The sequence below is a fragment of the Macrotis lagotis genome, chromosome 4, assembly GCF_037893015.1.
Source record: "Macrotis lagotis isolate mMagLag1 chromosome 4, bilby.v1.9.chrom.fasta, whole genome shotgun sequence".
Lineage (NCBI taxonomy): Eukaryota > Metazoa > Chordata > Mammalia > Peramelemorphia > Peramelidae > Macrotis > Macrotis lagotis.
In genome coordinates this window covers 84074824-84092335 of record NC_133661.1, presented here as the reverse complement: position 1 = coordinate 84092335, position 17512 = coordinate 84074824, and the positions used below count along the sequence as shown (strand labels likewise).

Below are 17512 nucleotides of genomic sequence, written 5' to 3'. Positions count from 1 at the left end.
AAGGATTCCAAGAGTTCTTGAAAAAATGCATGGAAAAGAAATAGTTTTGAAAAGAAGGTAGGATTCTTTACCCAAGTAGTGAACTTCCTGAAAAACAGAAAGGAGAAGATAAGAAATATTAGAATGAAGTCAGAGACTGAAATATTAGAAAAAAACTTGAGGGATCTACTTTTTTCCTACTGACTTGCAAAACAAATCCAAGGGAAATAGATTAAGATTATCAGAGTTCCTGAAAACAGGAACTAAAAACTAAAAGCTTGAATGCTATATTCCTAGAGATTGTGTTAGAATCCATTTGTTTACCCCAAAAGAAACCTTAAATTGAAAATACCCAGAAATGTTATAGTTGAAATCCAAGTATTCAGGTCAAAAGAAAAATACTGCAAGTATAAATATAACAAAGTTCAAGTACCAAGGATCTAGATTATACAAGATTATGCAGCAGCAACAGTAATGTAGAGGAAATCATGGAATACACAAAACTCCAGAAGCCTGGAGATTAGTCAAGCTTAATACTCTTGAGAAATGAAGATCTAACTGTACTTTTTGACTAGTGCAGCGTGACATAAGTTTTTGGAATGAATTTATTTTAATTGGTTTTCCTTTGTTGTAAGAAAGGGTTTTTATTTTCTTGGGAAGGAGGGAAGAAATGAAAGTCTTAGAGATTCAGAAAGAAAAAAATTAGTGTAATTGAAACACTTAAAAATACACAGAAAAGAGTAGGAGGAAATTAAGAAAGAACACAAATCAGCAGGATATTACCACATTTGTGTTAAATTTAATAGAATAAGCTAAAGACAGGACTTGTGATTTCATTGGCAAATGAAATTTCCTGGGTAAGAACTTCCCCAAAAAGCGAAGGTCTTGTATGTAATAAATGCACTACTCTTATTGTTGTTTTTATGCATTCCTCTTTTTTGTTTTTTTTGGTATTGAAATATTTATTTTTGTTGATATTAGATTCAAAATAAAGAAAATGTGGGGGAAAGACTCTTAGAATATTAGAGATATATGGAATTTTTTCACATTTTTAATGTTTCTCTTCAAGTAAATGTCTTCCCATTTCCCCAGTATTTATATTTGTCTTGAAATAAGATATGTTTATATATTGTGTATATTTTCTTCTGGACTTTAATCTCCCATTTTTTAACTCAGTAGAACAAGAAGCCTTTTCCATCATGCTTTTGTGACACTTCCTCCCTTAGTTTTACTTCAACTGATTACTAGGTTTCCATCTTCTTTGAAAATTTTTATTTAAAATTGCAAGCATTTCCCAGATCATTAATATGTATATTGTCTCCTGTTAAAAAAAAAACTATTAACATACCACTCTAAGGATTAAATATTCACAGACTACTACTTTGAAAACTCTAAAGCAATGTATAAATATGCCATTGTTCTCTTTAGGTTCTTGAGATTGAAATTGTAAACCATTCAAACTGATGGACATAAAAATTGACCATGCCTTAGTCCATGAAACTCTGCTTCCTTCATAATATATATTATTTTGATTGCTCTCAGCTATTTCTTTTTTGCTTTTTTTCTATCTGCCCAGAACTGTATGCAGTAATAATATTAATTGGGTACTTCTTTATTCCTGTGGTACGAGTGAATTTAGGACAATGTCCTTGCCTTCAGGAAACATTTGATTTAGTTGGAGAGACAAAACATATAAAACAGAGAACAATTAAGGTTTTGTGCAATGTAAATTTGAAGTATCAAAATTTTTCATACAGAAAAAAGCTATTGGAAGTTATCTAGAAATAGTTTGTAGTGAATTTTACTTAAAATTTTACTTAAGTATTGGAAACACTAAAGATCAGTATGTCCTATGATCTATGATGAATGTTCAAGAGAAAAAGTCCTTAAAACACTTAACTGTGGAAGAGGATAATCAAGAAAGAAATCAGATTAGTGCTCTCAGGGTTAAGAATTCACATTTAGTTTTTAGAACTCTAGTTCAGGTCAGTTAGGTACTCCATTATTACATTCCCATTCACCCTGAACAATAGTGCTCTTGGTTCTTTGATCGTACTTTTCCTCTTATAGTTAAAAACCCTTTTGATGTCTTTAGTGATGCTTTCCAGCTTCAGCTTATTCTGAGATTGAGAATTCCCATCACTTTTCTAGTAGAGCCATTGCATGTTTTTGCTTTCTCCATTGGTCATAATTATTTCCATCTTATACATGTGTGCTAAAAATTTTAATTGATTGATGAGCATTCTCATTTATACAACATTCTCTTTTCCTTATTAAAACTGTTTCTCTTTGTGATTAAAGAATTTCATTCAGGACTGACTGCCTTAGAAGAATTTTAGGCATTGGAATTTAGACCCTTTTCTTTTTTCTGATTCCTTTGAACTCTGTTCTCTCCAAATCTCTTCTCTAAGTTATGTCTTGCTTCCATTTCCCTCTTTGACATTTTAAGATGGATTAGGTTTCTTCATCCTCAAGTTTTCAGTTGTTTCTGTCTCAGCAACTGTTTCCTATTCTGGAAGTAAAAACCAAACCCATAGTAACAGTTCAGTTTTTAAAATATTTATTAAAAACCTATTATGTGTAGAGCATATTCTTGCTCTGGGAGTTTCCATTTCACTAGTAGGATTCAGCATGTACACAGATGAGTAAATGGTGTACTAATTCTTGAGGAATCAGAAAAGATTTTGTGAAGAAAGTATACTTGAACTGAGCCCTTCTAGAAAAATAAACTAAATTATTCTAGAATAATTTTTAAATCCAATTGAATTCAAACATAAAAAACATGAAATGGTAAAAGTCTAGGAAGCCAGATTAAACTATGGAAATCTTTAATTGTCAAGCTTAATAATTTATATAGAAAGCCACTGAAAATTTTTGGATAGAGAAAGGACATTACATTATTTTTATGCTTAGGAAGATTATTTTTGGCATTTTTATAGTGGAATAGATTTGAGAGATTAGAGTCTGGAAGCAAGAAGACTAATTAAGAGACTGTTAGAAGTCCAAATCAGAGTTGAGGATGTATAGGAAAATAAACTATATGAATAGAGAGATATGATATTTGTGTAATAGATGCAAAAGTTTTGGAACTACCAAAACTTAACAACTGGATATAGGATGTGAAGGAAAGGAAAAAGACAAAGATCATTTAGAGCTTTTTAACCTGGGGAGGTGTTAGCTTCAACAGAGACAGGGAAGTTTGAAAAAGGCAGTCTTGGGGGAAGATAAATTCCATTTAAAATGTTTAGTTTGAGATGATGGTGGGGGCAGCTATATGGAGGTCTGTTGAAGGCAGTGCCAACAAAGATTTTGGAATCAATTTTGTAAAGACCATAATTGAACTAATTTGATTAACAGGGAAGAATTTAGAGAGAGAAGGCAGCTAAGGCAGAATCTTGGATACCAAATCATGCCAGGTGGGGGGATGGATAAACCGGCAAAGCAGAATAAAGAGGAGCAGTCATTTTGATCTATGCTTTCCCTTCTTTTTCTATTAGTCTGATACTGGACACATAAGAAGCATTTGTCAAATTATTTTTTTTTGTTTTTGTTTTTTTGCAAGGCAATGGGGTTAAGTGACTTTCCCCTGGCCGCATAGCTAGGTAATTATTAAGTGTTTGAGGTCGGATTTGAACTCAGGTCCTCCTACCTCCCAGGGCCAGTGCTCTATCCATTGCACCACCTTGCCACCCCTGGAAAATTATTTTTGAATGTCTGTCATTTTTTATGGATGGTTAAGCAGTTTTGTAGAGTATCCATGAGTTGCATCTTCAGTTTCTTTGCTCTTAAGAACACATTATTCCATTCCCTTCTTCAGTTTCTGATGGATATAAAATAATGTTTTGAATATCCTTAATATTTGAAAGTCTGTTTCTTAATCACTTAAAAAAATTGATGTTTAATAAATTTAACCATATATATTTTGGAGTTTGCAGCATAGGATTTTTTTTCCCCAGAAGTCAATCTGTGGATTTTTTCTGTTAGCTTTTGTTTTTTTATGTTCAGAAGGTCTGGTTTTCTTTATTTCTTGCATTTATGGTGATCATATTTTTTGACTTGTAATGTTCTTTTAGACCTTTAATCCTTGAGTTGCTCAATGCATCCTAGTTCAATTTCAATGTTATACTTTTATAGAAATCATATTTTCTTTTAATGAAATTGCATTTTGCTTTCTTCAGATTGTCATATCTCTATACCTGTATTTCTTTTTTTTATTTAATATTTTTCCCTAATAGTGTACTTAAACTTCTAATCATGTATTCTCTCTTCTGTTTCTTTGGTGAGAGTTACAATTGTGAATTTCAGTTTATCTGCTAATTATTTCTATTGAATAGTCAGTTCTGCTTTGGTGATTTTTTTTGTTTTCCTCTTATACTATTTAGAAACATCCTGCTATGGTTTCATGGTCTTTTGAGAATTAACAGGAACTCTTACTCTTTGGGGTTTTTTCCCCCATTTATTCCCATACTGCTTGCTCACTTTCTCACTCTTTCCCCTTTGATGGTGGTTGCCTTCTCCCATGCTGAGAAATTCACTTTTCACTGACTTCCACGTCCACTCCAAGAAACTTCTGTGGGAATAGAATTGATCTCTATTTAGATAATAATCTTTTTTGAATCTCCCATCTTGCAGGTTCCTCTGATTGTCACTTTCTCTGGATGGATATTTGTGTTACCAGACTACAATTTAGGCAAAACATTCTGTAGTGCAGAGTTCAGACAGCTAGACAGTTCAGACAGTGTTTGTAAGCCCTTGAGAGATTGATTAGTAAACCACTCTGATATAAGTTCAACAAGTTGTCACCTCATTAAGATTAATAATGTCTTTGCTATGTAGACAGCAGAAATGGATTTTTATTTTTTACATAATTCTTATTTTGGAGAGGTTTGAAAAGCAATAAGAATAAGGAAAAATGTCTAGACCATGATCTCAGTTACATGATTTTTAAAAGAAGTGAATATTGGGCAATTTTCCTGAATTATTCATTAGAGCATTATGTTTGAGCCTTTTATTTCACTCTATTCCTCCAAAATACAAAAAATTTTTATGTTGACATTCTTTCATCTCAGTTACCTTGATTCATAGGATCTTCGTGTGTTTTCTCCATCTTTTTAAAAAAAATTTTCAATTTTTTCTTTTGTATTCTAAATTTGTCATTTTTTCCTTCCTTTCACAGTGGTTTTTTTTTTTGGGGGGGGGGGTTTGCAAGGCAAATGGGGTTAAGGTGGCTTGCCCAAGACCACACAGCTAGGTAATTATTAAGTGTCTGAGACTGGATTTGAACCCAGGTACTCCTGACTCCAGGGCTGGTGCTTTATCCACTGCGCCACCTAGCCACCCTGTCCTTCCACAGTTTTGAAGATTTTGTTGTTATACGTTTTAAATGGCCTAATCTTCTGTTTGTCCTTCTAATTTCTTGGTGAAGTCTATTTTCAGCACTATATTCTACCTTTGTTTCTCTAAATTCTGCTGTTCTCAGCCATTTTAGAGATTCTTGCAACTTTTGTATACTAATTTTGGAAGGATATATTGTAGAAATTTTTAATTCAAGAATTTCCATGATAGTTTTTTTGGCTTCTTTGCTTGCTTATTTTTTCTTATTTATCATCAATCTGCTTCTCTTTTATTCTAGATAAATACTGTTAATAGTCCTAAAATTGTTGGCTCTTCCTCCTTCTCTGTAAAATTTACTTTTGTGTGCAGGGTTTGGACTTCAGGGTATTTAGGGGAATGTTAAGTTAATGCTCTGAAGTATTAGCAGGTTACCTGTACCATTAACAGCACTGTGACTGGGGACCAGACTAAGAAAACTTTTCCTCTCCTTAAGAGGCTACTGGGGGGGGGGGACTCATTCAGTTTAAGGGGTATATAACTTTACCTCAGAAACTTGGGACAAGAGCTGGCAATGAATGCCAGAGGGCAAAGACTCACTGGCCAGCTAGCAAAACTTATAAGTGGGGGAGGAGAAACTAGATTAAACAATAATTGGGAAATTTTAACAAGATAAATACAGAAAATATAGTTAATGTTAATTTGTGTTTTTTCTAAGTCACTATATAAGCTGACATTCAATTCTGTTTGCATATGATGTCACTCCTATAGGGTTATAGGTTATTTTCTGGGCCCTGGCCTTGCCCACACAGATGTTCAGCCTAACCTTTAAAGAAGCCCTGAGTGAAGCTGAAATGCTGAATGTGGCCTGTGGCCATGAGTTAGATCAGTGATGTAGGTGGAGCCAGGAATTTGGGCTTGGACCTGCTGTTTGGAGGCAGACTAGAAGTAGCATGGAGAAAGGCAAAGGTTATAACTCAAACTAGATACAGGACCAGAGTTCTTTGATGGAGTAAGAATTGGGTCCCTAGATTTAGACTTGGCCTGGAATCTCAGTTAACTTGGACTCAGGGACATATTGGGTCTGGGACTTACAAAAGAGAAGGTAGATAATTGTATCTCCCCCCCCCCCCCCCATTAACTCTGACTCTCTAGAGTCAAAGAACATGCATTCAAATTCCCATCTCTATGACTTCATATCTGTGTGAACATCTCTGTAAAGTCAAGATTTGATCTCCTTCTTTGAAAACAAGTGCAACCCCTTAACACTTTATTTTAGGAGAGCTAAATACAAATACATCCCAAGAGATTGTATTTATAGTAATTGATTAGTAAATGCTTGTTGATTGCTATCTTTGAGTAATTATCCATTGAAAAATTGGCAAAACTGATCCTCTAAGTTAATTCCTCTTCAGCTTTTTAGGATGCCATGTGTAGGGAATGCTTTTTGCTCTTGAAGCTAAAATGAGTATATGTGTAAACTTTGTGATTTATGGAAAAATATTTTTTCCATCAATATAGATCACCCACCTTCCATGCCTTTGTAGACAGTCTTAATGAGTTTTATGTGGGGAAAACTTAACCATCTGATGATCACCTACCTATTTAACAGCCTTTCTGAAACTAGTTAGTCTGGTCTTCAGATGACAGAGACATAACCGATCACTCAGTCCATGACATAGCTTGTTAAGCCCTGCCAGAAAAGGGTCTTTTAGCATTTCACTTGAGCGTTACTCCATGCTTCTGTGAGGGAGAACTTCAGTGGACAGAAGAAATGAGAATATTTTGGCTTGCTCCTGTAGACCCAGATTTATTGTTTTGATGGCACCTAATTCCTGTTAAGTTTTCATATTCTACTAATGTCACAATTTTGGCATTAGGATGGCTTGCCCATAGACATTGAGGGCCCTCAATTAGCCCAAGGATAAGAGTGGACCAGTTTAAATTAAGTAAAATAAAATCTTTTATCATTCATTTCATAGTGTGTTTCATATATAAGTACCAATTCTTGTCATTAACTTCTAGATTAATAATAATAATAATAATAATCTGCCTATAAGAGAAAAGGTAGCGGGTTGATTGGTTGTTGTAACTTCACAATAATTTATTCACAGACACTATGAGATGCTGGAAGTTCTTTCTTATTTTGGTATCAAACTGTATTACAAGGATAAATGAGATAATCTTCTCCCAAGGATGTTCTTGAATCTTGTGGAATAATAGATTTGCCTTATTTTATTTTTGATAGTCTCTTGGGAACTTTCTTTTTAGTTGTCTTCCCTCAAATATAAAGTGACTTCATGGGGGGGGGGGGTCTGAGTATTCAGTTTCCCTGTCCATTTGTAATTATTTTCCTAACAGAAAAAGTGTACTCTTGAGAAATAGCATTGTGAAATATAAACTGAAGGGAAGCAGCTTACTTCCAAGTATTGAAGAGCTATCTCAAAAAAAAAGTTCAAATTCTTAAATGGCTATCAATGAATGTGGAATTAGTCTTCCTCTAAGCAGCATAATTACTTTAACAACAACAGTAGGATAATGTATTTTGACTGATTACCTAATTTATTTATATTAGGGTTTAATGAAGAAATTTATCCGATGTTCTACACGTGTGACTGTGGGAACCATTAAAAAATTTCTAAGTTTAAAGCTAAAGCTTCCAAGTTCTTATGAGGTAAGTTGAAAAGTCATATCTTCCTTCTGACATTTTGTGTACATCATTAATCTGATTTGAAGTAAAATTATAGTTAAAGAGAAAATTTGATATATTTTAATTTTTCTGTATTTTAATATTTTTCTGTTTCTTTCATAGTTGAATGGGATAATTTTAGAAAATACTGAATTCTGTTAATTTCCTAGTTCAGTGTTTCCTAGTATAGTCACAATGGAACTTGAATTTTCATACAATCTCAGTCTCCGGTTCCTGATCCTTACAGTATAAGGATACTCCTTAAGCAGAGCTATGTTTTTTCCTCCTCAAAGGAATAGTAGTGATTGAGGAGGAAGGATGGAAGCCTTGGGAAGCAGGTAGGGAGAATAAGCTAAAGGGTAAGGTTAAGAAGTAGTGAAAAGGAAATAATGTGAGGATTTCAGTCAAATGCTTTAGTGGGAAAAGAAAAAGGGATGATTTGGAAAGAGTGATACAGAGGGGGAATTAAAAGCAACAGTGGATTGTGTGTTTTTCTTTCCCTTTGCCTTAAGTGCTTCAAATCTGTCCTGGGGTGGGAGGCCAGAGAGAAGTGAAACCCCAAATGATTCTTAGCCCTCATGGTAATAGCAGGACAGGATGCTACCTCTTCTTCCTTTATCCTTTTACTTCTAACCTGATCCAATGGACCCTCTCACTGACCAGCCTTGCTGTGAATTGAGTAGAAGGGACTTGGGTTGAAAATAGTTTTAGCCCTGATGTCACTAGAATAATAGATAAAGCTAGAAAATATCTTTGTATCATATAGTATATCCCTTTTATATAATAAATAAGGACACTGAAGGGATAACTCTAGAAATTTACCAGAAATTGATAAAATTCTACAAAGCATTAGATTTCTGTATGCTTTTTTTTTTCAAATTAAAAATTGTGAAAAATAAATGTCCTATCAATGCTTAGGGACCTAAGGTGACCTAAGCAGAAATTAACTAAGATATCTGTTTGTGCTAATTAAATATTAATCACAAAAAGATGCTAGAGATAGCTCTAAGATTCCATGATAGAAGGAAATTGTAATGGCAAGTTGTAAGGTCAAATATTGTGAATAATCTTAAGATCCAGATATAAAAGGGCCAGATAAACATACTATACAGTAACTTGACATAACTTCTATATACCTAAAATAATAATATCATTTGAAATTATAGACTTGAGTGTGTTTATTGAATATTTCCAAGTTTTAGATTTTCCCTCTAATTATTTATATTTATCTGAAAATGGGGAGTCATTATTAAAGATATTTTGTTACTTTTTATTTTTTTTTAAGCTGGATGTACTATGCAATGGTGAAATTATGGGAAAGGACCACACTATGGAATTTATCTACATGACAAGATGGCGACTAAGAGGCGAAAATGTAACTAGCTTTTTGTTCATATTCATGTTTGTTATCTCCACATTTCATGATGTATAATTCATACAACTAAGATTTTACGCAGGGTTTGTATTGGGTTAGGAGAATATAAAAGAATTATGAGTTCACCAGTATTTCTTGTTACATTTCTACTGAGAAAAGAGGCTGATTTGGAGAAGGTATCTAGGACTTTTATATTCAGGTGTTGCAGAATTAATTCAAGGACAAAATTAATTACTTTGCATATATGGTCAAGGCATGAAAACATTGGTACCAGGTGAGTTAAGGGTAAGGAGCTAGCTAGTAGGATAGGATTTTGTGTGCAATCAAAGGGGATGGCCTTAGCTGTGTCATATACATTCAAAACTCAATAATAACCTGAAAACAAAACAAAATGGCTTTTCTCTCATTGAGACATTCATTAAACATCTACCATGGTGTCCCTGATGTTTGATGCTAGGTGTAAAAAGGTGAAAAATAACAATCCCAACCTCAAAGAGCTGAAATCAGTATGCAGAGTAAAAAGTGATACTGTCAAAGGTAAGATTGAAAATGTTCTAGGAAGATTAACTTAATATTTTTAAAAATGTATACTATAGCAAATTAATAGGGGAAAAACTTGAAGTTTCTGCCTTGGTTTAGATGTTTAGATTGCAAATGGTTGTGTAATTAACTAAGGATGATATTTGACCAGTAAGCCTGGCAGCAGCATCTTCTGTCTCATCTATTAGTCTAACTTTAGAGGTAACAATCTGTTTTTAGCTAAGGGTAGGCAACAGAAGCATAGCAAAGCAGAACTTTTTTCATTATTTAGGGAAGTATGTAAATTGTATAAATGCTATGCAAATCAGCCTAGTAGAAAGTAAAAAATTAGGTCAGAAGGGAGTAAATTTGTAACTTCATTTGCCAGAACTGCCATTGATATGGGAAAATCATGTGTAGAAAATGGAAGGGGGAGGAAGATTTTAAAGTATCTTTCCCAAACTTTTAAGATAATTTCCAGAGTTATTTCCAGACTTTAAGAGAATGTGCACCTATCAGGTAGCCTTAAAAAAAAATAAAATTATTAGGAGATATAGATTTACAAATGAGTTACAAACATAAACATTTTATCGTGTAATAGATTTTGAAACTGTATTTGTAAAAGATTGTGTTGCACATGTAGATTTAGAAATAACTAGAATTCAGGATCCAAGTAACTCACTTCCTGTTAACTCTTATGTAAGTTAGGACAAAACTGAAGTTAGATTACAAGAAATTAATTTGCTGCCCTTTCTTTTGGAGATGAGCTCTTGAAAAGCATTCATGACCATCTTTGATCACACTTTGAAGGACCAGGAGATTTTTTTCATATTTCAATATGTTTCCCATTTTGTAGAAGTAATAATATTGTAATACCTAACTTGTTAGTCTTAATTGATGCATTTGCAACAATTTACAAAGCTTTGGAGTGTTATTTGAACAAAGATTATTGCAATACGGGCTCAATTAATTTTAAAATGATTGCAGGTTATAGTATATGGCAATAACAGTATATTGTACAATAAAAGTGAACAGTTAGAGTGATTATGGAGTGGAATAGTTTGATTAATAGGGGCATTTACAATTTTATTTTAAACAATTAGTTTTCTTTAAAAAATTTTTTTATTAATTAAGGCAATGGGGCTAAGTGAATTGTCCAAGGTCATACAACTAGGCAATTAATTAAGTGTCTAGTTCAAATTTTAACTCAGGTCCTCCTGACTCCAGGGCCAGTGCTCTATCCACTGTGCCACTTAACTGCCCCCCCCCCCAAACAATTAGTTTCTCAAAGAATTAGAAAATAAATTTGAGAAGCAACCTGCTCAGTGCAGCTTCAGGGTAGGAAGACCTTGATTCAGTTTCCGTGCCTGACTCATATTGACCTTTCCAGTCTGCATCAGTCAGGAGAAATTCTTTCTCAGGAGCTTCCTCTAGCAATGAAATTAAGTCAAAAAGTAAATTAATGTTAAAATTGCACAATTCACATTCATCTTTGATAATTCAGAAGATTCATCAGTACCTTAACAGTAGAGCCTCGGGATCATTGTGAGAAGCTTACACTCTTGTGTATGTGAAATGTGGGATGTACTATGATAAATAAAATTTTTCCATTAATGGGATGCCAGATTGTAGACCTTTACAATATTTTCACTTTCAATTAAATTCATTCAGTTTTATAGCAGATTATTAAAATAAGCTCATGAGTTTTCTTAAAAACTTTCTAATAAAATTCTTAGGTATTTGGGCATGCTTATTTCCTTTAAAGTATTTTTCACAAGTCATTAAGGCAAAAATTCCAATTTAGGGTCATAATGCAGTGGATAGTGAGCTGGTTTGGGAATCAGGAAAACCTGAGTTGAAACCCTGCTTTAGGTTCTTACTATCTGTGTGAACCTGGGGAAGTCACTTAAACTCCATGTGCCTCAGTTTCCTCAAATGTTATGTAGGAATAGAAATCATACCTCATATTGTTGAGGCAATCAAATGAAATAATAATTTTCAAGCACCTGACACAGTACCTGGCCTAGAGTAAACAGTAGATAACTGTTAGTTGTGACTGTTTTTATTATTTTAAAAGATAGTATTTTTTATCTTAAAAGACACTAACAGGATCTATTGCAAACAATCTAACTTGAGATCACAAGCTTCCCCCAGAAACCCATCTCATTCCTTCATGGTGAGGGACTCTCCACAGATTTGGAAGCCAATAAAAGGTTGTAGAGCTTTGATGTTCAATCAAGTGCTGAGCTCTCCCCTGCTTTATATACTGCTACCTAATTCATTCTCCATTCTGTCTGATTCCTACAAAGAGATGCAATGGGGATTTTTGATGCACTTTTAATTTTTTTTTTTTTTTTTTTAGTTTTTGCAAGGCAATGGGGTTAAGTGGCTTGCCCAAGGCCACACAGCTAGGTAATTATTAAGTGTCTGAGGCTGGATTTGAACTCAGGTACTCCTGACTCCAGGGCCAGTGCACTATCCACTGTGCCATCTAGCTTCCCCTTAATTTTTTAATATAAACTTTTTTCCTTCGATTCAATCCAAATAATAAATTGTCTGAGTAGAACATGAGCACAAAAGGTGGATTTCCTGTCTGTCTAGTGTAGTATGAGAGGCTAACCAAGTGGCTTGCAAACTATTTTATTGATAGATAGATTTGAATACAAAGACAAATGAAATTTCTTTTTAATGCTCTGGTCCAAACCTCTTAATTTTTCAAAGAAGGGAAATCAACATCTAGAAAGGGAAGTAGCTTCCATTGCTAGTTAGTGGCAGAAACTGAGATTATGCAGAACCTACATTTCCTGATGGCCAATTCAAGATTTTTTTCCTACTTTTCATGAACCAGTGTTTTATTTATTAGGTTACTATTACTAGTACAAATCATAAAATTCGCCTATAAAAATGAGCAGACATCTTTCTGACTTTTTGTTTTGTTTTGTTTTTGTTTTTGCAAGGCAATAGAGTAAAGTGACTTGCCTAAGATCACACAGTTTGGTAATTATTAAGTGTCTGAGGTTGGATTTCAACTCAGGTCCTCTCGACTCCAGGGCCCGTGTTCTATCTACTGTGCCACCTAGCTGCCCCCATCTTCATTTTTTAAATCCACCCTTCCAAAATTTGATTTCTTGAGATTTGTTCCATTATAACAATGTCATAAACTGTGGTTTTAATGCATTGTCTTTAAAACTCTGTTACTATGGTAACTCTTTACGTAAGACTTGCATTTTTAACCTTCTTAAGACTAAATTTCTTAACCTTGTATTAGCATTGGTATTTACATTTAATTTCTGATTTCTTTAAAAAAATAACAAAATTAACTTATAAAATGCAAAGGTCAGTAGTAGGGTATGAAATGGAAAAAAGTAATTCATACTTTATCATAAATCATAGGTTCTTAAGTATTATAAGCAATAAGCTAACTTCTGACTCACTGCAAGAAGCCTAAAAAATATAATCATTCTCAGTCTACCCAGATAATCAGGAGATATTTTTTCCTGAGTGTTTTGGGCTTGAGAATTTTTGTACTTTGCCCTAAGAGAAAGTCTGTAATATACAGAATTGATTCACAGATTATATAAGTCAGTTTCATCCTTGTAGTAAAATGCTAATCCACCACTCACTAATCTTCATTAATGTGATCTAGGGAACCTCAAGGTTCCATGAATACATTCCTACTGATTGATTTCATACCCAAATTAAGTTTCTCTTGGTTACAGTATGTACATAAGAAGCAAATTGCTTCAGAAATTCTCAAGAAACTACTGATATACTAGGTTAAAAATCAAACTTCATGTCCCTCTCCCAGTGCACATCACAGCTCAGATTATATCTCAGACTACAGGGTTCAGTTTGGGCACTACATTTTCAGGAATGGCATGTCCAGAGAATGATGGCTAGGATGGTGAAGAGATTCAAAAGAAGTTGATAATGTTCAGACTGGAGAAGAGAAATAAGGAAGTAAGGAAGAATATAGTCTTCAAATATTTAAAATACTGCCATTTGTTAAGAGATTTAACCTTATTAACCTTTAGTTTAGTTTTATTTTTTGTCTGGGTCTGTCATTGTTTCAAGGAACTCATGGAAAGGAAACGCCCTCTGCTGACACAGACCAGAAATTTACTCTGCAGCCCAGTCTTAATTACTTCAGACAGTCACAGTCAAAATAACTGCTTTTAGTGCTACATCACCAGTGTGTCAGAACCTGAACCCCAGAGCCCCTAGCTCTGAGCCTTGCTCTCTGTCCCCTATAGAAGTCTGCCTTTTCGATATATGCCCTCCGGAGCAAATATTGTTAGATCTTGTGGAGAATTCCTGGCCTTTTGGCCCTTCATAATTATATATTTAACACATGTAAAGGCTTTCAAAATGAACTGCTTTTATTTTGATTGAAAACAACTGAGTTCAAACATCATATAGTCATGGTTAAGTAGGAAATAATCCATAGAGGGAAGGCACTAGTATTAAGAGAGGTGGAGAAAGGTTTCCTATGGAAGATAGGATTTTAGCTAGTTCTTGAAGTATGCCAGGAGGCAAAGATCAAGGAGGAAAGCACAGACCTGGGGTACAGCTACTGAAAATACTCAGAGCTGAGAGAAGGAAAGGTAAGTGTCATCAGATCAATATGAGTTTTAAGAAGCCTGGAGGTGTAGGGATGGGGGATCTAAGTTATGAAGGGCTTTGAATGCCAAACAGGAATTTGTATTTCATCCTAGAGATGATGGGGAAATACTAGATGTTTTGGTGAGGGGAGAAGGAGTGAAGTATCATAGTCAGACCTGCACATGAAAAAATTCACTTTGGCAGATGACTGGAAGATGGATTATTGTAGGGAGAGATTTAAAGCAGGAACACCAACAAGCAGGCTATTGCAGTAGTCCAACTCATTTTAGAAAGGTTTTTTTTTATCAGAACAAATAAAATTAAAATTTTATGTTCACTAGAAATTGGAATAAGTAGAAAATCCCTACCCCAAAATTTTCAAGTTATTACTTTTATTTATTAATGAAAGAATTTTAAAAATCATAGATTTGGAGCAGAAAGATACCTTGAAAGTCCTCTCTCCCAACTCACCTATTTTATGGATGAAAATATTTGAGGCTAAGCTAGGTCCAGCCAGGGTTTAAACATAGTACTCTCAGTGCCCACTCCACTGTGTCTTTCATTATAAAAGAATAGGAAAGGTTGCCACACAAATGGAAACCATCCAAAGCAAAAAGATCCTAGGTTCAAATTATAGTGCCACTGTATGGAATAGTTTGGAAACTTAATTTTAAACAAAATTGCAGCCTTTCCAAACTGGAAGAGATCTTAGAGGTCAATGGGACTCAAACTCTAGTCCCCAATAAATTATTTTTCCACTCTAAAAATAAGTAATAGCTTATTTATACAGCACTTGTAAGTTTGCAGAGTACCTTACATTCATTAAATCATTTACTCTTCACAACATACCCTGGGGAGTAGTTATTACAGATATTATTATCCCTATTTTTCAGATATGGAAACTGAATTTCAGAGTTCAGATTCATGAGAAGTTGCCAGTAACTTTGACCTTGACACACACCTCCCTAGACCTTAGTTTCCTTATCTGTAAAATGAACTCTATCTTAGAGTTGTCATAGGTCTATGTTGTATAAGTCTGAGTCTAGTTGAAAGAATGGGGAAAATTTGGGGATGATGCAAAACACCCGCAAAGGAAGATGCAACATGTTTTTAAATGGTGGCCTAAATAGGGAAAAAGAAGACATTTCCAAAGTCTTAAAGCTATAATTAAAGATCTTCTTTAGTGATTAAAAATCCTCTGGAAAATTCCCATGAAATCACTCTTGGAAAAAGAAAAAATAATTTGTCCACAGCTGTGTTAAGGAAATTGGTAAACTAAAAGTTCAAATATGAAAGATGCCCTGCCTTTAAAAGATGATGTGCTCTTCACATCTATTTAGGTCAGGAAATAGACTTGAAGAATGATGCCAGTGACCAAAGCAGAACATGCATTCAGTTACTTTTCCTGAAGCATTGATTGTTTGCCTTGATCCATGCTTTCCATGCACACCTGGCCAGGTGTTGGTGTATGTTGTTTGGACGTGGAACATAATTGAACCAGCTAGCCAGGAGAAAGATCAGAGGCCAGACCTCAATGTATTTTACTAATATACACTACTGTTCTTCCTTTAAGGAATGAAAGAAGCAGGTGTGGGAAAAGTAGGCAGAAAACTTCAAACCTGTTGCTATAGAGCTAGATCTACTTGAAAGGAGATAGTATTGGGGAGGCAGGCTGGAAGGTAAAAGAAGTAAGAAGAATCTCAAAAAAATTAAGAATTATTAACACAAGAGGGGAAATGTAGTGGGGAAAGGGAAGGTTGACAAATGAAAATAGAACTTTTACATGAAACAAGACAGAATTTCACAAAATTAGAAATAAGGGCTCTGTTGTTCATGACCCCTTTCCTAAATAAGTCTTAATCCCAGGCATCTCATTTCACTGTTACTGATTTTAAACTCCCTACCCCCATATGCTTTAAACACCATCTCATCCAGGCCTACCTCCTTATTTTGGATATGAGGAAATCTGTGCACAGTCACAATTAATTAGCCATTGTCAGAGCCAGGATCTATCCTCAGGCTTTCTGACTCCTTCCACTGCCTCCACCCAATTTTTATCTTCCTAACTCACCTTTATCTCTCATTAAATGAGTGCTACCTTCTACTGACTATGCCCTTTCATTTTGAATTTGGTAATATTTATTAACTACTAGGCATCAGGGCTGCAGAAACAAATGCAAAAAGGGCCCTAACATCAAGAAGTTTAAATTCAGCTGAACCATCATCCTTTCTCAACTCCATGCCTCTTTCTTGACTAGATGCTGAGTAAAATTTCCTCCACCTCTACCTATCTTATCTGTGCATTTAGAAGAAATTAATATATGCTATTATAGGATGGTCATAGTTATTTGCCTAGAAGTATTTGCCCATCTCCACCATCTTCTTCTTTGTTTCCTGGAGCCATTCTCCAAAAAAAAGCAACAGCCTAATAATCTGGTTCTTTTTCCCCTGTATCTTCTTTTACACTTGCTGCCTCATCAATCCTCATGTCAACCCACCAAACAATTATTTTTGGTGTTGTTGAATTCTGAGTTGTTCATAGGATCCTAGACTTAGTGCTAGAAGAGATCTTCAGTGCTTTCATTTTACAAGTGAGGGAAATTTGGGCCCAAATAACTTTCTCAAGGTCACACATGTAATAAGTGAATTTGGGCCCAGAGCCTCCTGACTGTCTTAAATGTCAAATACTTTTTCAGTTGCCCAATGCTAGTATACTGAGTACCTAGATTTCTCTCCCCAAGAGTTTTTTTTAAAGTGAATCAATAATACATGTTGTTTTAAGCAAAAGAATTTTATAATCCACAAAATACTGTGTAAGTGTGAGTGCTAGTTAAGTTTATTTTGAGAAGCTCTTTAAGTGGATCATTCATTAGGGATGAGTAACTGGCTCAAGTTTTCTTTATTCCCATTAACATTAAACTCTGTTCTCTTTTAGTTATAATTTCTAAGAATAATTTGCCTTGTACAAACTTGCAAAGTTTGTACCCTTAAATCAACAGTCATCCTGTTCTTACCAA

General features: G+C 34.4%; 1 protein-coding gene across 7 annotated transcripts in view; it reads left to right on the top strand.

Annotated features, from left to right (window-relative positions):
- The window catches only part of PCGF5 (polycomb group ring finger 5), a 140124-nt gene that overhangs the window by 105937 nt on the left and 16675 nt on the right, over nucleotides 1-17512 (top strand). For all 7 annotated transcript variants that reach the window (XR_012477855.1, XR_012477853.1, XR_012477854.1 and 4 more), the window contains 2 exons: nucleotides 7886-7984; nucleotides 9285-9374. Coding sequence is in view for 2 of the 7 variants with exons in the window: in XM_074233392.1 (XP_074089493.1) it covers nucleotides 7886-7984; nucleotides 9285-9374 (189 nt within the window). In the remaining 5 variants the exon portion in view is untranslated. The remainder of the gene's footprint in view (nucleotides 1-7885; nucleotides 7985-9284; nucleotides 9375-17512) is intronic.